This window comes from Mytilus trossulus, chromosome 3, assembly GCF_036588685.1.
Source record: "Mytilus trossulus isolate FHL-02 chromosome 3, PNRI_Mtr1.1.1.hap1, whole genome shotgun sequence".
NCBI lineage: Eukaryota > Metazoa > Mollusca > Bivalvia > Mytilida > Mytilidae > Mytilus > Mytilus trossulus.
In genome coordinates, this window is record NC_086375.1 from 2,197,995 (window position 1) to 2,224,297 (window position 26,303).

Sequence of the window (26,303 nt, forward strand, 5' to 3'; positions counted from 1 at the left end):
CGATAAATAAAGAATTTTTATATGCTTCATTTTTTTTAATTTACAGATTATATTTAAAATGGCTGCGCCCATGAAATTATTTCCAAAACAATATTGTTTAATGTATATTCCCCTTGCTGGATAAAGGAATGTCTATGATGTATATTTTTCGATTTGCTGAGATGACAGCTTGTCGAATGTGTATGAAAAGAAAAATCTTACTGCCATGCACTAAATTCAACAGTCGAATTCTCAAAAGAATTGATACTTTCCCTAGAACAAACCAGCAATCCATGGGTTTTGCCATACTTGGGATACCTTTAAACACTCATGATATATCTAACATCAAGTGCAAGACACAGAAACTATCACTGAATAATGGCTTGCATATGGGTCAAGTTAATCTTCTGAAAAACAATTTTCAATACCACTACAGAGATTTGATTCAGACATTATCAACCACAAGTGTTTATAACCGATCATCAGATACACCCAACACTCCTGACAAAGATTCATCAAAGGACATTAAAGATATTGTATGTTTATGTAAGATGTTATACTCAATATAGGGATCTCCACACAAGCGAGAAACGTACATAACATATTGAGGGCTCTACAGCAGCTCTTCAACACCTTCAACCTGTGTTCCTCTCTCAGTTTGAATAAAAGCCTGAATTGTTATCTTTCATGTATACATACCATGTTTTTTGTATTCAAGGGTATACAGATACATGCTTAACATCATTATTTGCCAGTCAGGAGTACTACTTGTACAAGTTTATTTTATTTACTTGAAGAAGTAAAAAAAAATATACATATATAAGTAAATAAATAATGTTTGAATAAGCTCTCCTTAATTTTCTCAAAAATTTACTTGTATAAGTAAATTTTTCTTACAATCCCACAAAAGTCCTCAATTTTTGAGATGTAAAATCATGCCTTTAATGACTTCCCAGGTTTGCTCATTTTTTTTTTAATATGAGGCAGGCATAACCTGTGAATGGGGATGAAGTCTGTATGTATTATTTTCTTAATTCAATCATGTTGATAAAAGAAACCGAAATACCGTACGTAACGTTCCTGATTTTGGTTCTGTTGTTAGGGAATTAGCTGTGACGTTCTTTAAGTTATGACGTCATATTCGATGTAAACAAAAGAAACGCTTTCATCAGGTAACGTAACGTTTTTTTTCATATCAAACAATTATTAAAATTGAATTTGTATTGAGATCCAATCTTATGTTTTACTAGACTGATAAATATAAAAAAAATTAAAGTCTCATGCAAACAAGACAGATTTCTGCGCAAATGCGGGAAAACCGTAACAGGAACTAGATCTGAAAAAAAAAGTTAACGATTTTGAGTTCATTAGTACAATGAAAAATTCGGGAGATTTTTTTTTTTTTTTCATTGATTTTTCTACCGTAATTGGGGACTTCGTCCCCATATTAAAGTTCAATGTTTCATCTCATTAATTCAACAAAGAAACTGATTGTGCAAAGATCTTAAGTATTTGAACAAGACCTTCAAAAATTGCTCCTTGGGGGCTTGTAAATGAGCTCCTTGGGGGCTTGTAAATGAGCAGTGTTTTGAAGATAACAGACAAATGGGATTTTCCTTGTCCATGAAATTGCACTGAAATGATTAGTAAAGACATCTGCAAAGAGCAGATAATTTAAAATTCTATTACAGCAAAGAAATCCAAAGAATTCAATAAAAGAAGATAATATGACTTTTTTCCAAGTAAAAAAAATCTGAATGTCTAAGGGACATAACTCAGCCAATATTTGTTTTACCTATACAAGTTAATGAAATTCACTTGTTTAAGTATTCTACAAATTTACTTATATGTGTATATTTTTTTTTACTTCTTCAAGTAAATAAAAATCACTTGAATAAGTAGTACCCCTGACTGTTTGCATTTGAAATGGATGATTTATTATCACGTTTATCATCATGATCATGTACACTGAAAATCACAACTTAACACTTTCAAATCAACTGTCTCATTGGCAATAATACCACATCTTCTTTTTTATAGGAAATATCTTTTTAGTAATGAAAATTAAATATTCAACCACAAAATATATGTAGTTTTCAACCTTAATCATGTTGATGCATTTTAATCATGCTATATGCTTTATCATGTTAATGATCGTGATGATAAATAATTTATTTGGTTGGTCATTCTAAGCCAGAAATGAGCTGAAGAAACATTTTTTTAGACTACCGCAAATTCTACGTTATATAAATGTACATGCATATAATGTATATGCTGGTAAACATTTTTGAAAACATGTACAAGAGAAACGCAAGAAAAACTAACAATGCCATGACAAAAAAAGAAAACCATCCAAAAAACAAACAATCATAAAAAACAGGCTATTATATCAATGTATAAAAAAGAAGATGTGGTATGATTGCCAATGAGACAACTATCCACAAGACCAAAATGACACAGACATTAACAACTATAACAGTCAGAGCTCAGACATAAACAAGTCGATTTTTGTTTTTGACTTAAATAAGTCGAAACATGTATTCATTATAAAAATGTAGTTTCAATTTTAGACTTATCAAAGTCGGAAAATGACAGACTTGGTTAGGTCTATTTATGTTGGTGAAAAAACTTAATGTTACTTTGTGGCCAAACTACACCACCTATGACAGTGAAAACCTGTATGAGAGTTCACAAGGACATGAGCTATTTATAAATAATTATCTAATTGAACATCCTTACTAAACACAGATGTTTTACCTCATAAAGTGTGATTCCAGGTGGTTGCATTGTAAGGTTAATTAACATTATCTCCGATTTTTTAGACTCTCATTCATATTTTTCTTTAGTAGACAAAGCATTGGCTTTCAATGTAATCATTATTTGATTTAGATGCATGACTTCCTTATAAGTATGCGTGGGTCTTGAAGTTAACCAATTTTGATCACTTATCGACTTGTAGGAGTCGATATTTGCAACTTTTTGATTCTGGTCAATTATATCTTGTTTAACATAATTGGACTTATTCAAGTCATATTTTGTCTTACATTAAAGGGAGACAAATCCTAAAACTTACAAATTTAGACCTCTATGAGTCAAAAGCAGATTTAGACTTATTTATGTCTGAGCTCTGACTGTATAAGTCACATTACGGCCTTCAACAATGAGCAAAGCCCAATACCGCATAGTCATTTATTTACATCACAAAAACTCAGTATAGACTTAGAAATATTAACCCCACAAAAAACCAAAATCGATCTTCAGTGTTTCAAAGGATAAGGAATAGCAATATTGTCTAATAATTTTTATATCTTTTAATCTGGCAACATTTAAAACATGTACCTAATTTTTTGTATTTATATCATGTACATGTATATTATTCTTATTTAAAAATCAGAAGTTCACATACATTTTTTTATGTTTTTCAGAAAGAACAAATTATAAATATACCAAATGTGTTAACCATGTCCAGAATAGTGGCAACACCATTCCTGGGATATCTAGTCGTACAAGAAGCTTATACTCCAGCGTTTTGTATATTTGTGGTTGCTGGAATGACAGATGTTGTAAGTGACATGAACACATTTCTCATACTAAATAAACAATGGTGTCAGCATTTAACAAGCACATCTTTAGCTACTGCATCATGTGCATGGGACCATACAATTTTTGTCAAAAAAAAAAGAAAAAAAAATATTATGCAAATATTAGAGTCTCAGGCACTTATGGTAGAAAAGTGACCGTTTAAGTATTGAGGTAGTATGAAAGTGCACAGAAGGCCACCTATCAAAATTCTTTCCAAGCTGTGTGCTTTTCAAAAAAGCTAATATTTTGTATGGATTATACATGAGATCATAATAAATTCAAACCTGTACAACATGTACAAGGAATAAGAACTATGCATTAGGGATATATTCCTTAAATTTGAATGACTTTGAAATTTATGACACTCTATTTATTATGTGACTAGAAAGGAAACATAATAGTAGAATTTTGAAAAAAACATGAACAGAGAGCTCTTAAAAATTGCTTTTATCATGTTAAGTAAGGGAAAAGAAAATCATTGGCGCTGAAAATGTTTTTGTTGCTAAGTGTCACAAAATAAATCAAAATAAATGAATCTTTTTGTATGCGTTTTAACAAAATCGAAATTATTTGAGTTATCAACCATGATATAGCAATTTTTTATTAATCGCTCAAAAATTCTTTTCTAGTGGAGAAAGTTAGTACTTTATCATGTACATGATACAATCATAGGAATTAGATCATTTCGATATGTTTAAATAAAATTCCAATGCACAAATTGAATGTTTACATAGAAATCTGCTGAATTCAGTATAACATGTGATTGATCATCAAATTACCATGTTTAAAGTTACATGCAATTGCATGATTTCAAGATTTTCATTAATTATCCCCTTTCGATTGTTACAATATAAAAAAATTATTTGGAAAACATATAGAAAGGTCAGTTATCATTAGAAGTTTATTTGTACGTCCACTAAAAGGCTAATGAATAAAAAAAAGTACCTTGTACTCTATAGCTACATTGTACATGCACCAGTTCTTTTACCATATCAAAGTAATGGTAGTCATGATAGTAGGTTTAGGCAAAGCCTTTTGTTTTCATACTAGACATGTCATATATGCAGAAAAAAATAACCTTGGATTGTGTGCATGGAAATTCTTTTTAGCAGTCTTGTCAATCATATGTTTTTTTCTCTCTCTCCCTCAGTTAGATGGCTATATTGCTAGGAATTTTAATCAGATGACAGTTCTTGGATCAGCTTTAGATCCTCTTGCAGATAAATTACTGGTCAGTGTATTGACTGTCACTCTGACAATGTCCAGTTTAATGCCAGGTAAAACTTATATATTGTGGAGTCATTTATTTTTGTGGGTATCAATTTTCTGGAATGAGAAAAAAGTGCATTTTCGTGAATATTTCAATTCCTGGTTTTGCCAATCTGTGCATACAAGGTTTATAGACAGTTTGTAATTTATTGTATATTTAAATTTGAGGTTTACCTGTACTTACGACACAAAAACCATGAAAATTGGTATCCCTTAAATAATAGTGAATCCATATAGTATACAAATTTGGGATGTTATTTGAAATTTGTTTTTAAATCAGGACAGTATTTAAAGTTGTGGTAAACATTTGTGATGGAGGCTATGGGATAAACTATACATACAGTACTGTACATATGGATTCATTATTATTGGTTGGATTCCAATTTTCGTAGATTTTGTGGGAACAGGTGAACCATGAAATTACATGTTGAACAAATACCAAATTTGGGAAACATCATTTGGGAATTTTATAGATGTAAGCAGTTGTTTTTTTAAAATGCTTTTTCCAGGGACTTGATTTCCTTTCACATGAGGAATAAATAAATTTTGTGTTTTTACTGTCTTCTGATTGGTTAAAATTATTAGTTTTATTTTCAATGTTGTCAATTTTGATGGCGACACGCCCATTTTGACGTTGTGTATTCATACGCCAACATGTGTGTACGTTGTTTTTGTTAATATAAATAATATAAAAAGTTCTTTGAGCCTTAGTTTTGATAGAAATTTATTTATAATGAATGGCAATAATTTATTTTGATTTTACAAGTTTGATCGTTTATATCAATATACAATGTTATTTCCATTGTTTTATGCAATGAAGGTCTACATATAATAGTAATGCTGCAGTTGTTTTTATAAGTTTATGTAAATAAATTGAAAAAAAAACTTCGGTTTCTTTATAGTACAATCTGAATAAAATTTGGATCTATCATAATTTTCATTCGTATAGTTCTGGACAAAATATTCAATTTCATGATGTTTGATGTATAGGGAAAACGGTAGTATTACATTTTCCCAGCATTAGGTTGGCCTTTTGTGTACCCAAGACAGGGCGTAGGAAGTCAACTTAAGAACGCTGTGATTGGATGTATTAAAGGGTACAAGTTATTTTTTTATTTATCTATTAATAACTGCAGTATGTATATTTACAATATAAATTTTAGAACCTATTGAAATATTTTCTAGAGAATTATTCGAAAATGTTGCATAATTAGTAAAGGTTGAATCAAGTGCATTTGGTTACTATGCAATTATTCTAAAAATAGTAAAATCACGTGAAGGCCGCGTGGAGTCTGCATGCACAAAGTGTGATAGATATTGTTCGGAACCAAATTGCGTTCTGAAATTCTCTTGACTTTTTATTACTTTAGCGTATTCTCAATCATTTATTTATTTAGTATATTGATATATAATTGAACCATAAAACTAATTTTTGACTCTTCACATTTTACATAATCCGCTTCGCGGATTATTCAATGTGAAGTTTCAAAAATTAGTTTTATGGTTCAATAAATTCAAAATAGATAATAGCCATTCATTAAATAAATTATATTTAAAAAATTAACATTGATGATATTTGGATGTGCTATTATTTTTTTTCCTTTTTACTGTAACATATATCTGTTATTATTTATCAGTGCCTTTAACATTTGTTTAATTTAAAGTGAAGATTTGAATGAGGAAATTGATATTTGTATTTTTTTATGCTGTAGGATATCTGTCATATATTTTCAGTGCCTTTAGCAGCGGTGATATTAGGAAGAGATATTTTATTAATTCTTGCCTCATTGTATTTCCGTTACATATCTCTACCACCTCCGGTAAGTATTCCTATACAGTAAATGTTAGAAATGTAATAATTTTTAGTGTTAAAAAAATTAGACCATATATTACTTGTGATTATTACCTATACTGGGATAGCTGTTGTTTTAATGTGGAGGTAGAAAAAGTAAAACCATGTGACATTTGTGAGACACTTTGATTTGTTAAATTTGTTTCGTAGAATGGACAGGCTGTTATTAGGACAGTTTCTCTATACATGTTGTGATCTTTTGTAGCTTCATGGACATTTACTTCTTGTTCTCTCATAAACAACAATAAATTTATATTTCATAAAAGTGCTGTGTATATATAGATATTTTATTTCATTTAATGGAAACATCCCTTCAATAATTGTACCATAGGTATCCACTTCTAGGACATTTCTCTCACATATCAATCGATGGTGCTGTAATACAGTTGTACCTTGATTCATTATTGAATTTTAAAGATTCGACCTAATAAACTTTTTAAAATAACAAAAAATTAAATAAACCTTGTAGTCTAAACGTCTTCAATTAAATTTATGTTGAAAATAGAAATGAAAGCTACACCAGGTTTAAAGTTGTCATAGAAAGTAAACAAATATATAATTGTGTTTTTACAGTACCTGAAAAATAGATTGAGAGATGTACTGGTAAATTATAATGACTTTTCATATAATTGTAAGCTTTAAGTCTTCAGACTTTAAATAATTCATGAAACTTTTGACTCCCATAAAGCCAGACTAATCAAATTAATATCTAATGCTATATTGTAAATGCATAGTCATTTCAAAATAGTATATTTTGCCTTATTTTTACTTTTTCTTGATATAAATACATGTGTAAGCGTATTAATACTGCAGCAAAAGGGTTAAAAAAAAAGTTTCTGTGTACTATAAACAAGCATGCTTTTTGCAGTAATATGTTTTTATTATGGATTTGCTTTATGTACATGTATATTATTATATTGCACCTATCTGCAGATTTTCATGTTCAAACTCTGTTTTATATAATATTTATGTTGGTCACAAAAGTTTGTTTGTAAATGTTCACAAGCTACACAGAACATGATAAAAGTTTATAGATTTAAATAAGAGTGATTTTTTACCTCTTTAATTATGGTACAAAGAGGCCATTTTCAAATTTTATATAATAAGTTTTGTAAACACAAAATATCCAATAGTTCACATTAAAGTATAAGAAATCCTTGCAGATTTGTTGTATTACACACATATTTATAATACATTATTGAAGGCTGTGCCGTTGCCTATAATTGGTCGCTTTTGCATACAACACCTTCTTATTTTCATGTTCTGTTCATTTTATTTTCGAGTAACTTCCCTTTGCTACTTATGGAAAAATGACAAACAGTGTATTGCTTCCTCAGACAAATGGAAAAGTAAGGAAACAGATTGAATGGCTAGTGCAGTCTTTTTGTCTTCTTATTCAAATCTTTCCCAAAAATAGTTATATACAATGTACATTTGTATTTTAAAAATTTTAAACATATTTTTTTTAAAACAATTTTGTATGATTTGTACTTTCAGAAAACATTTTCCAGGTTTTGTGATGTTACTAATGCTACAGTCAAATTACATCCTTCAAATATAAGCAAGGTATTTATATTTATTTTATATGGGGATATTTATCATTTCACACAATATGTATCTGAAAAAAAGTTTGAATTGTATATTTATAGACTGGGTATGAGTGGAATAGTAAGTTTTATTGTCCCCTAGAATTGTCTTGCAGTGTAGCTGAGGGCAATAGTTGTATCCTAGGGAAAATTAAACTTACTTTTCCAGGATTATTCAGTCAGAACATGTTTAATATATTGGAAAAGACAACAGACAATAAATGGCTGTGATAAATCAACTATTCCAATATGACGTCCTTCAAATACATTGAGTACACACCAGTGGGAAAATATGAATATATTGCTTGGGCTGTTCATGTTCAGATCAACTCCCACTTCATAAGATTTTTTTTATAATTGAGATTCCTGACATAATTGAAACAATCAAATATTAGCCTTCACCTAGAGGGCTTTGATCTAAAAGAATTGCCATATTTGTCCCATTGTAATATAAAAAGCACAAACTTAACCATAATGTTTACTTCATAGATATTCTGAAATAGTCCAGTCAAACTAAGATTTAACCTTAAACTAATTGCCCCAGAAAATGTTTTAGTTCTAATCTATAGCATTTTGCCCTTAATATACACAGAAAAAAGTCCCATGAAATCTAACTTGAGGAAAACTCAAAATCAGCATTTTTAATCTCCTATGGAAATTAACATTGGAAGGGGAGGTAACTCCGCATGAGTCTTTTTTGGTCAGTTTTTGGTTGATTTTCTTGAGTAAAGTAAAGTATAATACTTTGATGGGGTTATAAGTTGGTATTTGACTAAATTATATAATCTTCTGCTCATGAAATGTACAAAACCGAAGTTTTATTGGTAGTTTTATTTATTTGGTGCATTTTTCATTAAAGAAATTGCAAATTTGAAGCTTTGTGACCATTTTGAAAAAAAATTGTGAAAATTTGGTATTGTTTATATCTGTATATTATATTTTTACAGCATCTTACTTGTATAAAGAAACTTTAAACCACAAAAAGAAGAATACATGCTTAATTATTTTTATTAAATTTGAGATTCTTTACCTTGACATGTTGAAAAATTCAGTAAATGGTCAAATAATGAATTACGAAATATAGATTATAGCTTGATAAAAGATATGAAAACACCTTTATAGTTGTGTGTTATACTCTGAAGACCAAAAAAAATCAAGAACCAATACATTCTGACGACTAGAAGAGGTAAAGTTATAATTTTGTATCCATTTTTATACGCCCATCTTTTAGACGGGACATATTATGGTATACCGTTGTCCGTCTGTCCATCCGTCGCCCAAACTTCGGACAATAACTCAAAAACACTTTCACCAATTTCCATGAAACTTAAGTGAATTGTTTATATCTATTGACGTAAGCTCCCTTTCGTTTTTTTTTAATTTCAGATTTTAAGTTTTGGATTTATGGGGCTTTATTCATAAAAAAGAGGGTCTGTCGTCCACACTTTGGACAATAACTCAAAAACACTTTCACCAATTTCCATGAAACTTAAGTGAATTGTTTATATCTATTGACGTAAGCTCCCTTTCGTTATTTTTTAATTTCAGATTTTAAGTTTTGGATTTATGGGGCTTTATTCATAAAAAAGGGGGTCTGTCGTCCACACTTTGGACAATAACTCAAAAACTCTTTCACCATTTTCCATGAAACTTGAGTGAATTGTTTATATCTATTGACATAAGCTCCCTTTCGGTTTTTTTTAATTTCAGATTTAAAGTTTTGAATTTATGGGGATTTATTTGTAAAAAGGGGGTCCGTCGTCCACACTTCGGACAATAACTCAAAAACACTTTCACCAATTTCCATGAAACTTAAGTGAATTGTTTATATCTAATGACGTAAGCTCCCTTTCGTTTTTTTTTAATTTCAGATTTTAAGTTTTGGATTTATGGGGCTTTATTCATAAAAAAGGGGGTCTGTCGTCCACACTTTGGACAATAACTCAAAAATTCTTTCACCATTTTCCATGAAACTTGAGTGAATTGTTTATATCTATTGACGTAAGCTCCCTTTCGTTTTTTTTTAATTTCAGATTTAAAGTTTTGAATTTATGGGGATTTATTCGTAAAAAGGGGGTCCGTCGTCCACACTTCGGACAATAACTCAAAAACACTTTCACCAATTTCCATGAAACTTAAGTGAATTATAACTCAAAAACATGTTCACCAATTTCCATGAAACTTTGGTGAATTGTTTATATCTATTGACATAAAATCCCTTTCGTTTCTTTTTAATTTCAGATTTTAAGTTTTGGATTTATGGGGCTTTATTCATAAAAAAAGGGGGATTTTTAACACTTCAGACAATAACTCAAAAAGGCTTTCACCAATGTCCATGAAACTTTGGTGAATTGTTTATATCTATTGATGTAAGCTCCCTTTCAATTTTTATAAATTTCAGATTTTACATTTCCGTGTTATGAATTTTTATGCTTAAAAAGGGGGGATTTTCCAATTTTGGGACATTAACTAACACTTTCACAAAATTTTATGCAACTTTGATAATTTGTTTATATCTATTGACCTTAATAGTGCCAATTTTTTTTATGCATTTTTATTTATTATTGGGGGGGGGGGGGGGGTATTTGACAGGACTCACACTATTTCTAGTTGGTCATATAAATTCATTTAAAGCATAAAAGACAAGTTAAAAGAGCAACAGGCGTATCATGCGCTAAAGCGCAGCCCTTTATTTATTGATACTAGAACACACCTGTGAAATCACTGATCCGTGGCTGAATTAACGTATTTATAACTATGTGTAAGCCTTATTTTAGCCTGGATATTTAGTATTGATATTGTCATCTGATAAAGTCATGCTGATTATAACATGCACAGTTTTCTCTACTTTCAAAATCTTTGTTTGAAACCGTCGACCTGGAACTTATCAATTATTGGTAATATTAACTATTTGAAAAACAAAAGGGTCTGGAATGAGTATTTTTTTGTCAACAGCAATGTCCAATATCAGTTATAAATAAAGTTGAATTCTTTGTTTCTCTGTTTTGTGTCATGCAGGCTAAGAAATTGGAAACTGTACCTATACGCCTTATTTTAAGTATAGATTTTTAGTATTCGTATTGTCATCTTTTAAAGTCACACTGATCAAAATACAACAATAAGAAACACTATGACAATGATAGAATTTAGTAGGGTTAACCCTGTGATTATCACCCGTGTAAATAGCAAATCCTAAAAGCACCGTTTGGTGGTGCGCCTGTCAGATGCGGAACGTACAGATAAGGTAAAGGTAACAAGTGAAATTATATACTATTGGTATCAGTATCGGATTGGACCCGGAACTTGTTAATTATTTGCAATATTAATTATGTGGAAAACAAAAGGGTCTGGAGTGGTGTAATTTAAATCAACACCATTCTCCTATATTCATGATATTAGCTATATAATAAGTTGAATTCTTTGATTTGTCGTTTTTACCCCATGACAGCTGACAAATTGGACCTCGTTATTATAGTATTATAGATGTCTGCCTTTTTTGCAAGAGTTATCTCCCTTTTCAATGCAAATCTCCATAGGAATTTTAAATGGTTATTTTTTTAGTCTTCCTCAAGTAAGATTTTATGGGACTTTTTTCTGTATATATTTGGGGTATAATACTAAAGATTAAAACTTAAAAACCTTCTGTTGCAATTACTTTCAGGTTAGGGTCAAATTTATGCTAGATTGACTGGACTAAAAGTCTAAGTCTTACACTGATGTCAACCCTAGATACAATATGTAAAACACAACGCCTGTATTTGAAGTTCTGCGAAATATAACAGCCAAATGGTTCCAACCAGGTTCAATAGTTGGAAACTATTTACCAGTCAAATAGTTCAAGGCTTGTAATTTGAAAAATAGTTCTTATTTTATATAGAAAATGATAACTGGGGTATAATAAAGTTTGCTATTTACACTGAAATGTTATCAAAGTCAACCTTGGTTGTTTTATAATAACTGAAGATCAAGTTTTTAACTCACTTGGCCCAAGTGAGCTTTTCCCATCACTTTGCGTCTGTCATCCGTCATCTGGCATCATTAACTTTTACAAAAATCTTCTCCTCTGAAACTACTGGGCCAAATTTAACCAAACTTAGCTACAATCATTAGGTTTAAAATGTAGATTTTGGCTTATAACTCTGAAACAAAGGCATTTAAAGCAAATCTTACAAGGGGTTAACTTGTTTATTTAATAAATATCTATCTGCCCTGAAATTTTCAGATGAATTGGACATTTGGTTGTTAGGTTGCTGCCCCCCAATTGGTAATTTTTTAAAGAAATTTATCTGTTTTTGGTTATTATCTTGAATACTATTATAGATATAGATAAACTGTAAATAGCAATAATGTTCAGCAAATTAAGATCTGCAGATAAGTCAAACGACCAAAATGGTCAGTTGACCCCTTAAGGAGTTATTGCCCTTTATAGTCAATTTTTAACAATTTTCATGAATTTGGAAGATTTTGGTTAGTTTTTACAAAATGTTTTCCTCTGTAACTAGAGGGCCAAGTTCATTACAGATAGAAAAAATTGCAAGTAGCAAGAATGATCAGTAAAGTATGATCTACAAACACATCACCATCACCCAAACACAATTTTGGATTGTTTCCTTTGTTTAATAATGCACATACACCAAGGTGAGTGACACAGGCTCTTAAGGGCCTCTAGTTCAAATTCTTAGTAATCTTTTACAAAAATCTTCTCCTCTAAAACTACTGGGCAAAATTAATCCAAACTTGGCCACAATCATCTTTGGGGTATTTAGTTTAAAAAAATGTGTCCTATGACCCAGCCATCGAACCAAGATGGCGGCCAAGGCTAAAAATAGAACATAGGGGTAAAATGCAGTTTTTGGCTTATAACTCAAAAACCAAAGCATTTAGAGCAAATCTGACAGGGGTTAAATTGTAAACAGATCAACATATACCTGCACTGAAATGGTTAGATGAATCAGACAACCTGTTGTTGGGTTGCTGCCCCTGAATTGGTAATTTTAAGAAAATTTTGCTGTTTTTGGTTATTATCTTGAAGATTATTATAGATAAAGACTAATTGGACAATCGGTTATTGGCTTGCTGTCCCTGAATTGGCAATTTTAAGGAAATTTTGCAGTTTTTATACGACCTCAAAAATTTTGAAAGGTTTCAAGAAGAAATATTCAATGGCAAAGTATTGTGCAATAGATTTGTAAGATCTTTGACCACATTAATTTTGTAACAAAAACCCATATTATGTAAAAAATTTGATCACAATTCATTTTCAGACAGTATCAAGCTTGAATATTGTGACCAAATTTTGCCCAACTGTTCAGAGTTCGACCACTGGGGTCGTATATAGCTGCGCCCTGCAGAACACCTGGTTGGTTAATATCTTGAATATTATTATAGATAGAGATAAACTGTAAACCACAATAATGATCAGCAAAGTAAGATCTACAAATAAGTCAACATGACCAAAATGGTAAGTTGACCTCTTAAGCAATGTTAAGGTGTTATTGCCCTTTATAGTAATTTTTTACCAATGTTTTCGTAAATTTTTATAATCTTTTACAACAATCTTATTCTCTGAAACTACTTGGCCAAATTTAACAAAACTTGGCCATAATCATCATTGGGGTATATAGTTTTAAAAATGTGTGGCGTGACCCGTCCAACCAACCAAGATGGCCTCCATGGCTAAAAATAGAACATAGGGGGTAAAATGTAAATTTTGGCTTATAACTCTGAAACCAAAGAATTTAGAGCAAAGCTGACAGGGGAAAATTGTTAATCAAGTAATGATCTATCTTACCCTAAATTTTCAGACAAATCGGACAACCAGATGTTGGGTTGCTGCCCCTGAATTGGTAATTTTTACGGAAATTTTGCCTTTTTTGGTTATTATCTTGAATATTATTGTAGATAGAGATAAACTGTAAACAGCAATAATATTCAGCAAAGTAAGATCTACAAATAAATCAACATGACAAAATGGTCAGTTGATCCCTTAAGGAGTTGCAGCCCTTTACAGTCAATTTTTAACAATTTTCATAAATTTTGTAAGTTTTTGTAAATTTTTAACAAAATATTTTCCTCTGTAACTCATGGGCCAAGTTCATTAAAGATGAAGATAATTGTAAGTAGCAAGAATGTTCAGTAAAGTAAGATGTACAAACACATCACCATCACCAAAACACAATTTTGTCACTAATCAATCTGTGTCTTTTGTTGAATATGCACATAGACCAAGGTGAGCGACACAGGCTCTTAAGAGCCTCTAGTTTAAATGTTAAAGTCAGATCACATTGATATCGTAAGTGGAAATGAATAAACTCAGAATTAAATCCAGTTGTCATTTATATAATAATTGGTAATAGATAACAGTCAGTAAAATGATTTGTTTTTCAGCTAAATACGTTTTTACAGTTGACATTAATAGCGTCATCTTTAGCAGCTCCAGTGTTTGGGTTCATGGATCATGCAGCACTACAGACTTTGTGGTAATTAATTCTATTTAGATTTACCTACTGGAAAATATAACTTTATGAGATTAAGGAGTTGTGGTATGATTGCAAATGAGATAACTATTTTAAATACCAGAGTCCAAATGGATGAAATCGATGGCATGCTTTATTATCAGACCCCATCCCCTGAAAGTTTTCAGGTTTGAATTTTATTTAAAGTAAAGTAAGAATATGGATCTGGATCATTATGTAGTTTACCATGAGGTTGAATCACAGCAATTTAAATTTAGTACATATGTTTATTTGAGTGCGGGGGCCAACTTAAGTACATATGTTTATTTTGGTGGGGGGAGGGGGGGCTTGTTGCCCATGTGATCTAAGAAGCTCACCTTCTGTACAGCTATCCTGTCAACAAAAAGGTTGTTAATTTGAACCCCCAAATGACAGTTGTTTTCGACTCCAATCATAATTGACTAGAATTGCCAATTTTGCTTGCTGAATGTCATGGTTTTTGCCATCCAGGTATATTCAAGGTTATTACACCACTATAAATAGATCCCCATGACACATTATATAGCCAGGATAATATCAAACATTACCAATAAAATGCTTTAAGAATTGGATTTTGATTACAGACTCATGTTTCTGAAAAAATTATCCCTAATGTAAAATATTTACAAGAAATTTAAAGTTTGATTTATTTCAATGAGAGAGTTATCTCCCTGTAGTGTTAGATACCACCTTAATGCATAGAAACTGTGTAAAGTATTTATCCCCCTTGTCTAGTATTATTTTTGTTTTGCAGGTATTTGACAGGAACAACAACAATTGCCTCAGGTGTTGGTTACTATAGAAACAGACATCAAAGTGTAGAAATATTGCAGGATAAAATGAAGCATTGATTATGATTTTATGATTTACTGATATATGTGTGTTAATGACACAAAATAGACAAAGTGAAAGAACGATTGTTTTCATACCAGTCAATTGGAGGTTATTAAATCACCAGAAATGATATTTGTAGATAAAATTTTGCAGATTTACAAAGTTAAAGTGATGTATGGTATTACATGAAAAGAAATGCAACTGCAACTTATCAAAGAACATGGGAGTAGAGAATTTCAGAGCTTAGAAAAATGTGATTGCAAAAAATTAAATGAGGTTATAGTTTGGTGCTGTTTTTGATTAAATAAAACCAATGAACTGTTACCAGGATAACGAGACTTTTGCATTATAAAAGCCACAGCATATCAAACATAAGATTTATATTATTTTAACTTTTTTATTATGTTTACATTCCCTTATATATTTACATTATGATACTCCTCTTAAAAAAACCTAGAGTTTACTTGGGTAAAGGAATATTGTCATCCCTTAACTTATCACAGTTCTGGCAGCAAAACCCTTTCCAAAGTTGGGCACCTATTTGAATGTAGAGGGTAGCTAGTTTGTGTCATCTTTTTAACTCTCACAGTTTTCCTTTAAAATGAAAATGATTTAAACTATGCACTGTAATGGCACTCATCTAGTTTGAGGATGTGCACTTTTAGATATTTTAGCCTTGGATTTGACCCACCAATGAACATGGCCACTATTGCTAAAATAGAACTCAAGATTTCAGGAATTAAAAAGAAAATTTCTTCAAGTATTTTTTTTTGGAGGGGAAGGGGTCAATTGGCAACAGCCTAGTGGTCCGAGACCACAATTGTCGTCCCTTGATTTTCGTTGTTCACAAATATAGTCCCTAGTGTTGACAGTGGGTTACTTGCCATTAATTTTTATACCCCTTCCAAATTTATTTCTCCATGTATAATGCCTCAAATTGCAAAAAAGGGGGTTAAATTACACTTTTAAAAAAAATTGGGTTCAGAATTTTAAAGGAAAGTAGTGATTTGGTCCAGCTGAAAAAGGTTGAAAATTAGCACTTCGAAAGCTGTCAAAAGATTTCAAGACGCCCTAAACATAAAATTGTCCATATTTTGAGTTAGAGCCGATTACATTTTCTATAATTTTGATATAATTTGTCCCAAAAGTAGTACAACACACTGTAAAAATTTCATTGAGAAAGCGCAGGTGGGATTTTTTTAATTTTCATGTATCTTCTAAAAGAAATGCACTACGAAATAATTGTGGTCTGGGACCTAAGAGGTGAAATCTGTAAATATGGAATCTTTACTTTGGCAACTTCCCTAAATGATTTGATGGTGTCAATTTGTCAAATAGCATGAAACTAAAGGATTTAAATGTTTATTTTGTAGAATTTTTGCAAAAATGACCAATTTTGGCATTTTATGGTCAAAATAGGCTTTTTATAGCTTTTTCAATATTGATGCATAAATGGCATCCTGACTTTCTATCTGACAGGTTTTCATGTGTCAATATTTGTGTTTCTATGCCTTTATCTAGTTCTTTTACTTATTTATGAACTCTGAATCTACAGAAAAGAAGATTATCTCAGATAATATGTGCAAAATGTGTTGTATAAATGACCCTTGTCTAACGCCCTGTTTGGATGAAGTCAAAAGTGGGGAGCTTGGTTCATAAAATTTGAAGTCCATAATAAAGACCTCATTAAATTTGTATCAAAAGCACTTTAAAATGTCTATTGTACCTGTTCCATTTCACATAATATCTTTCTTTTCTTCTGTAGGATAGCAAGTGGTTTAAATAGAAGCCTTTTGAGACTAAAATTGCATGCAAGTTTTTCACTAAAAAGGCAAAAATCTTTGTATCAGACTATACTGTCTGCAAGAAAAGTTAATTGCCAGAGTCTTTTTGTGCTCAGATTTGTTGTATCATGTCACATGAGTATAGAAATGATAAAAAAGACACAATTTTTATACGACCGCAAATTTTGAAAAAATTTTCGTCGTATATTGCTATCACGTTGGCGTCGTCGTCGTCGTCGTCGTCGTCGTCGTCGTCGTCGTCCTGCGTCGTCGTCGTCGTCGTCGTCGTCCGAATACTTTTAGTTTTCGCACTCTAACTTTAGTAAAAGTGAAAAGAAATCTATGAAATTTTCACACAAGGTTTATGACCATAAAAGGAAGGCTGGTATTGATTTTGGGAGTTTTGGTCCCAATATTTTAGGAATTAGGGGCCAAAAAGGGCCCAAATAAGCATTTTCTTGGTTTTCGCACTATAACTTTAGTTTAAGTTAATAGAAATCTATGAAATTTTGACACAAGGTTTATGACCACAAAAGAAAGGTTGGGATTGATTTTGGGAGTTTTGGTTTCAACAGTTTAGGAATTAGGGGCCAAAAAAGAGCCCAAATAAGCATTATTCTTGGTTTTCGCACAATAACTTTAGTTAAAGTAAATAGAAATCAATGAAATTTAAACACATTGTTTATGACCACAAAAGGAAGCTTGGTATTGATTTTGGGAGTTTCGGTCCCAACAGTTTAGGAATTAGGGGCCAAAAAGGGACCCAAATAAGCATTTTTCTTGGTTTTTCGCACCATAGCGTTAGTATAAGTAAATAGAAATCTATGAAATTTAAACACAAGGTTTATGATTATAGAAGGAAGGTTGGTATTGATTTTGGGAGTTTTGGTCCCAACAGTTAAAGAAAAAGGGGCCCAAAGGGTCCAAAATTAAACTTTGTTTGATTTCATCAAAATTGAATAATTGGGGTTCTTTAATATGCCGAATCTAACTGTGTATGTAGATTCTTAATTTTTGGTCCTGTTTTCAAATTGGTCTACATTAAGGTCCAAAGGGTCCAAAATTAAACTTAGTTTGATTTTAACAAAAATTGAAACCTTGGGGTTCTTTGATATGCTGAATCTAAAAATGTTCTTAGATTTTTTATTATTGGCCCAGTTTTCAAGTTGGCCCAAATCGAGGTCCAAAATTAAACATTGTTTGATTTCATCAAAAATTGAATAATTGGGGTTCTTTGATATGCCAAATCTAACTGTGTATGTAGATTCTTAATTTTTGGTCCAGTTTTAAAATTTGGTCTAAATTAAAGTGCAAAGGGTCCAAAATTAAACTAAGTTTGATTTTAACAAAAATCAAATTCTTGGGCCTCTTTGATATGCTGAATCTAAACATGTACTTAGATTTTTGATTATGGGCCCAGTTTTCAAGTTGGTCCAAATCAGGATCTAAAATTATTATATTAAGTATTGTGCAATAGCAAGTCTTTTCAATTGCATAGTATTGTGCAATGGCAAGAAATATCTAATTTCACAATATTGTGAAATAGCAAATTTTTTTTTAATTAAGAGTTATCTTTCTTTGTCCAGTAAAGTAAGCAAGAAATATCTGCAAGATTTTTTTTGAATTGGAGTTATCTTTCTTTGTCCAGAATCAACTTAAATCTTTGTTATATACAATATACAATGTATATTCACTTTTTACTACCAACTGATAAATTTAAATAATCTTTACCATTCAGTGATAACAAGCAGTTTTTTTTACATCTTAATATTTTATGATGTATTTAAATGAGTAGTAATTGTTGCAAACTCCATTAGAATATTTTAATTGAAATTAGTTTTGGAATAAGGGAAAGGGGGATGTGATTAAAAAATTGGGTTCAATTTTTCTCATTTGAAATTTCATAAATAAAAAGAAAATTTCTTTAAACATTTTTTTGAGAGGATTAATATTCAACAGCACAGTGAATTGCTCTAAGAGAAAACAAAAATTTTAAGTTCATTTGAATACATTCATTCTGTGTCAGAAACCAATGCTGTGTCAACTATTTAATCACAATCCAAATTTAGAGCAAAATCCAGCTTGAATGTTGTGTCCATACTTGCCCCAACTGTTCAGGGTTCAACCTCTGCGGTCGTATAAAGCTACGCCCTGCGGAGCATCTGGTTTTATTTCTTATAGCCTCAATATGCATTTTTTAATGTAAATATGTGGCACAGCCTAAATTGACCACCCTAAATTTTTTCCAGTCTTACTTGGCCTAAGACCCTTTTAAACTTATATAATATGTTATTTGTAACTTTTCTTTCCATTTAAAGTACATTCAATACATATGTAAGGATTATTTATAACCAAAAAGCTTCACAAATTTAAAATTGCTGGAAAATATTACATCTTCATGTAAGGCTCCCCTTCATTGAAAAACCGGAATTTTTAGGCGCAAGCTCATATAAATTTGACTTTTGAATAATTATGCTAAGTCTGATAAATCAAATGAGTACCCTATTCCTTTTAGTACATGATAAATGATAGTAAGGCATTTAAAAAGTATTATTTTGCAATATTTTAATTTTTGAAGCCCCAAATGTTGATAGTTGAAATTTTTCAATTTTAACGTCAAAATTTAACACCCAAAGATGAGTATAGAATTTAATATATTGTCTATAATATATATCCTATTGTTATGAAACTTTGTGAGCAGTGTTATAACTTATTAAGCTTTGGTCATACCAAGTTTTTTTTTATGATTGGTCAACTCTTTCTATCCTATTAGGTCCGAGACCACAATTGTCGTCCCTTGATTTTCCTTGTTCACAAATATAGTCCCTAGTTTTGACAGTGGGTTACTTGCCATTAATTTTTATACCCCTTCCAAATTTATTTCTCCATGTTTAATGCCTCAAATTGCAAGAAGGGGGGTGAAATTACACTTTAAAAAAAAATTGGGTTCAGAATTTTAAAGGAAAGTAGTGATTTGGTCCAGCTGAAAAAGGTTGAAAATTAGCACTTCGGAAGCTGTCAAAAGATTTCAAGACGCCCTAAACATAAAATTGTCCATATTTTGAGTTAGAGCCGATTACGTTTTCTATAATTTTGATATAATTTGTCCCAAAAATAGTACAACACACTGTAAAAATTTCATTGAGAAAGCGCAGGTGGGATTTTTTTAATTTTCATGTATCTTCTAAAAGAAATGCACTACGAAATGATTGTGGTCTCGGACCTAGTGTATTGCACAAAAGCAAAAAAATGAATATAAATTCAAATCACATAACCAAATCAAGTTCATTTACTACAGTTATTCTGTGTCAGAAACCTATTATGTGTCAAATATTTAATTACAATCCAAATTCAGACCTGTATCAATTGCGAATATTGTGTCCATTTTTGCCCCAAATGTACTTGGTTAAACCTCTGCGGTCATATCCAGCTGCGATCGGCCAAGCAATTTATTGAATAGTTGGACCAGAATTGTCAATTTTAATCAAATTTTACAGTTTCTGGCATGTATCTCTTAAATAAGCAGACTTATTCATGTAATTTATCAAGGAAAACATGTTGATAATGTATAACAGAATTTGCTGAAGGAAGGACAACCCATTTTGAAATCAACGCCCTGAGATTTCAGTTATTGTTCACACTATAACAGATGGCGAGAAATATAATCTTTTGATGTTAAAAATATCCAGCAAAATAAGATCTACCAATATGTTTATATCGACAAAATTAATCAAGTGACTCCTTAAAGGTTGCACTTTGTAAATACAGCTGTTTCTCAAAACACGCCTCTTTTGGGGAGAACTTGAATATTCATTGAAAATTAATTTTGTTTACATACTGTTCCCAGTAATAACTATGTGTTTCATCTCACAGAGACATAACTTGGAAATGTTACCAGTAAATAAACATGTGCATATTGTTTACATTGAAATCTGTGGTAACCTTTCATTCGAAGTAGGGGTAGTTATGAAAATTAGTGTTAGTTTAAACTTTGAGAAGTTCAGGGCATATAAACGTTGAAAATATGCTGCACATCCCTATATTTTGACCTTTGAAAAAATGGTGCATATGAACATTCAATTCTAGGATAAGATTTTTTCAAAACTTCATAGTAAAAGTGGTACAGTTTTAGTCGTAAAAGGAGTTCCTATGGGAAATTGCATTGTCAATATTTACAGAAATGCAACCTATACAGAAAATATTGGCATTTAATGTTTGTTGTCTTTAAATCACGAGTTGGTTGACCAATATGGAATAACCCTCTGAAATTTTAAATAGGAACAACATTGTAGGATCATTCTACAATATTGGATGGTATGATATATGTACAATAAATTTATCTTCAAGCATTTAAAGAGGATCACGTAAAATTCACACTATTGTGAAGGTTTGGAAGTTATCTGGGCTTTCCTTTGACATGAAATAAATCATACAAGTGAACAAAGAATCAATTATACCATTAAGCTATAAGTACGCAGCATTTTGATTCATACAGTATCCGCCTCACACTATTGTATCGGTCGACATTACAGTATAATTAAAAAAAAAAACGTATGACTTTATTTTTTCTTGTTTTCGATACTTGTTTTTTTTAATTTCTTTCATCGAAAGAACTTGGGAGCAAGAAGTAAAATGCCACAAATATAATTATAACAACAGGGAATAACAAAAAGCCTTTTATACATGTTCAAAGAACTGCAAATACTAAATTTGATAATATAATATGAATCAGGGATTTGCTATCTTAGTTTCAGATTTCCTTGAATTTGCATTTGTAAAACAAAATATATCATTTGAATGATTTAAAATTCCAAGATAATCATGTTCATCTAAGGTCAACTGAAAGAGGGATCAAACCTCTTCGTAAACTCTTACCACACTGCATGATGGAAAACTAATTATTAGCATCCTAATTTCTTTTAAATTAAAAATAAAATAACATTTATGGTTCGAACTCAACAGCATCAGTTGTGCATCTCGGTGATTAATATATATTCCGTAATTAATACACTATTCAACATATTTAGCAGTCTTTAATACAAACTTTTAAGAGCTGACCAAACAGCAAGGAACCAAAAAAAAGCCAACAGTAGTTTACCGATGTTCATAAATCGATGGGTCCTACTATAAAGCGCCCGGGGAAAAGAAAAAGCACCCGGGGAAAAGAAAAAGCGCCCGGGGAAAAGAAAAAGCGCCCGGGGAAAAGAAAAAGCACCCGGGGAAAAGAAAAGGCGCCCGGGGAAAATATATAGAAATTGTATTGGCATGAGACAACTTTGTGTCGATGAAATAATTTATGCACATTGATTTTTATTCAGGAAAACATTTATTGTTATAAAATATTATTATTTTCTTCTCCCGGGCGCTTTATTTTCTTCTCCAGGCGCTATTTCCTTTCTCCGGGCGCTCTCGGGCGATCCCGGGCGCTTTTTAGTAGGACCGAAATCGATAGAAAAAAACAAATCCGGGTCACAAACCAAAACCGAGGGAAACGCATTAAATACAAGAGAATGACGACACAACATTTAAATGTAGCACGCACAGAAACGAGCTAAGCATTAGACAAAATCCGATGAGAATAACAAATATAACATCAAAACTAAATACATGAATTTGGTATAGAAAAGTACCGTGACACGTCTTATAATAGTGTGAATTCCAACTCAAATATAAGAGGAAACAAACGACACAAAAGAAACACACGTTAAAATGTAACACACACAGAAACCAACTATAATATCTATCTGACTTGGTACAGGATATTTTTTTAAAAGAAAAAAATGGTGTGTTGAACAGGTTTTGTGGCTTGCCAAACCTCCCTCTTTTATGGCCATGTTAAATATAACATTAAAATGACAACACAACATTACAGGACTACAATACAAATAAATAGAACACAAATGACAAAGAAACACACGAATAATAAGCTAACAAAAGGCACCAGGTTTAAAATTAAATTCGCCAGAAGTGCGTTTTGTCCACACAAGACTTACTAGTGACGCCCAGATACAAAAGTTTGAAAGCCAAAACAAGTACAAAGTTGAACAGCATCGAGGACCAAAAGTTCAAAAAAGTTCTTCCAAAAACGGCCAGGGTTTTCTGTTAGGTACCAGAACATCCCTATTATTTAGAAGAATTAAAACTTTTGCAAACAGTAAATTTTATAAAATGACTATATAAAAGATATACATGATAAATTTGAAGTATTAAAGGGGCACTAGCTACGAGATATATAAAAAATCAAAAGTGAAAATAGTGAAATAATAAATAATTTGTTTATATCAGCTAAAATGTTTCAATTTTGTCAAATTAAACTAATAAATATTGCAAGTGAATAAGTCGGCCTCATTAAATCCGTATTCATGTGAACTCCAATTTAACCCCGTAGAAAGAGATAGAATAACACATGCATTGTCCGTGTACGGGTATTTAAAGGAAAAGAATGTCAACATTGAAAGTGAAACTAGGTATATGATTTGATTAACTGATTCGATCCACACAAAAACATTCTTATAAAGGTAAAAACTACGATAAACATAAATTTTTAATCTACAATATAAAATTTAATGTACCTATAAAAATACAATTGCACGAGTTGCTTAATCTATTCATATCTATGTTTATGTTTACATCGCTTATATGGTCATAGAAGGTCAACTCGATAGTTAATTAGATGGTGTCTTGGCTAAAAATCACACGAAACGAAGCTTCATCTTATTGAGACCATGTCCTGTAAATTGCTTATTTTAAACTTATAGTTTGGAATGTTTTTTTACACTGTTATAAATAAAATATGAGAATTTGAGTCAAATCGGTGAATATGAATTTGGCAGCTAGTGCCCCTTTAACTAATTACAGAAAATAACCGGATACATGACATAACCCGACAAAATCCAACACAATCCAACAAAAAAAATAGACACACCCGAATTAGTCAAGGCCTCAACGCAAAGTGACGTCACATTTGAAATTGTAAAAAAATTACAAAAAAATTCGTCACATTTGAATTTGTAAAACTATCTGTCAAAAATAAGATATAATTAGGATTGATTTAATATTATATTTGTACTAAATACTGAATATTACATTTCATAACAATGGAAATTGCAATACTGAGGTAGCAATCAGACAATTACCTATATTCTATGTCCGGTTAATTCAGAATCAAACTGCAACCGTAATACATCGTGCAAATTACGTTGAACCAAATCAAATCTAATAAATGAAGGCGGTGATTAATTTTCTTTAACATAACACATGAATATAACCGAAAAGACGTCAATACATTTGACAAAATCCGATGAGATTTCCAAATAACATCAAAACTAAATACATGAATTTGGGATAGACGAGTACCGTAACACGTCTTATAGCAATGTGAATTCACGCTCAGCAAAACAGTCACAATCGGGAACAAGCCACGTTCGGTAATTAAAAGATAAGACGACATAATTACAAACCACAATCTAACAGGTGGTAAAAATGTCCTTAGCTAGTTTGGTCAAAGACACATCGTATGGAATAAAGAAATACAAAGTTTCCAGCAGTTCAAACCTTTTTTTTTTACATTCGTTGAACCATATGCAGATGTACACGAAGTAATGACATATCCAACTAAGTTAGACATACGTGACTTTTGTGACGTATAATAGCCGCCATTTTGTATTATATTTCCCCATATAAAATGCATAGATGCTTCAATAAAGTTTAATTTTCTCATAAACCTGATCCGTTTTCTTACTTTTGCAAATCAATCCTTGATATTCAAACCTATTTCCATCAAACAATGTTTGTCCTAACAGTTTAATTTTTGATTAAATTCTGTCAAATCTGAATCGTAAAAACATGCACTTTTCTCGTCATTTCTCCGTTGACTCAATGCTAAATTACCGATACCCATGTCTACTTGTACAACAAATAAAGAAATTCCTTAAATAAAAAAACAAACTTTGCAAATCGATTAAGTATATTTAAACATATATCTGGCCAAAAGTACTACTTAAAACAGTTTAATATCAGGGCAAATTCTGTCAAACATCGATTTAAAAAAGTAATTTTTCGGGATTTTTCAAAATGGCGGCTGATGTATATGGAAATGTTGCATCAAATCAAGGATTTCTATAGTAAGACTTTCCTAGATTATATTTAATTTTTCATGCAGAATCTCTTATGTTTCTGTTATTTTCTTTGGTGATATTTCGATATGATTGGTTTCAAAAATTTTTGATAAAAAAATATTATTTTAAGTGTGACACAGGAACACTTATTTTGAAAGATATTCACTCAGGATATACTGTTACCAGAAAATAGTTTACAATAAAATTTATAATAAAAATTTTCTCTTCTTTTTTTAAAGGTGTTTTTCCTGTTTTCTGTATATTTTATCTTTCTTTAGAAATATATTTATACATTCCTTTTAGAACAAAAATAAAATGTTTTCATCCCAAGAGAAAAAAAAATCCAATGCCCAACAAATTATAGATAAAATTGAGAAAGGAAATGGGGAATAAATAAATATTCTATACCTTTAAAATTTCATCCCTTGACCGACTAGGTGAACTCGACTTGGGATGTAATGTTACATCACAATATATTGTCAGGTAGACGTGCAAACCAAAAGCAATCAGGTGACATTAAACATCCTGTGTATACATGTATAACTAGAGTTTAAATTTTGTGTTATACAAAAGTTTTCATAGATGTACAAATAAATATATTCTCTTTCCCGTGTCAAATTAGAAGAAGTATGTTTCATAATAAACTTTAGAAAATATAAATATTACGAAATTTTTTTTTAAAAAAGTATGTTTTGCTTAAAAGACATTCAAATATTTATGTTTCTATAATTATTTCAAAGAAATATTTTGATTCAAATTTTAATTTAAATGGATTTCATATTGCATATGATTTTATTATATTTTTT

The 26,303-nt window shown here is 30.9% G+C and overlaps 1 protein-coding gene across 1 annotated transcript; it reads left to right on the forward strand.

The window, feature by feature from the left end:
• The first annotated feature begins 59 nt into the window (after positions 1-59).
• Positions 60-15,867, forward strand: LOC134709983 (probable cardiolipin synthase (CMP-forming)). The gene is made up of 7 exons (XM_063570114.1): positions 60-515; positions 3,405-3,542; positions 4,712-4,838; positions 6,565-6,650; positions 8,180-8,248; positions 14,656-14,747; positions 15,517-15,867. The coding sequence occupies exons 1-7, from the start codon at positions 129-131 to the stop codon at positions 15,611-15,613; spliced, it is 996 nt and encodes a 331-aa protein (XP_063426184.1). The 5' UTR covers positions 60-128; the 3' UTR covers positions 15,614-15,867.
• Positions 15,868-26,303: the final 10,436 nt, after the last annotated feature.

Bases quoted from the DNA above. Each gene is read 5' to 3' on its own strand.
- LOC134709983 (XM_063570114.1), top strand. From the start codon at position 129: ATGTCTATGATGTATATTTTTCGATTTGCTGAGATGACAGCTTGTCGA. The intron at 3,543-4,711 runs GTAAGTGACATG...TCTCTCCCTCAG, and splicing joins TTGCTGGAATGACAGATGTT to TTAGATGGCTATATTGCTAG. The intron at 6,651-8,179 runs GTAAGTATTCCT...TTGTACTTTCAG, and splicing joins ACATATCTCTACCACCTCCG to AAAACATTTTCCAGGTTTTG.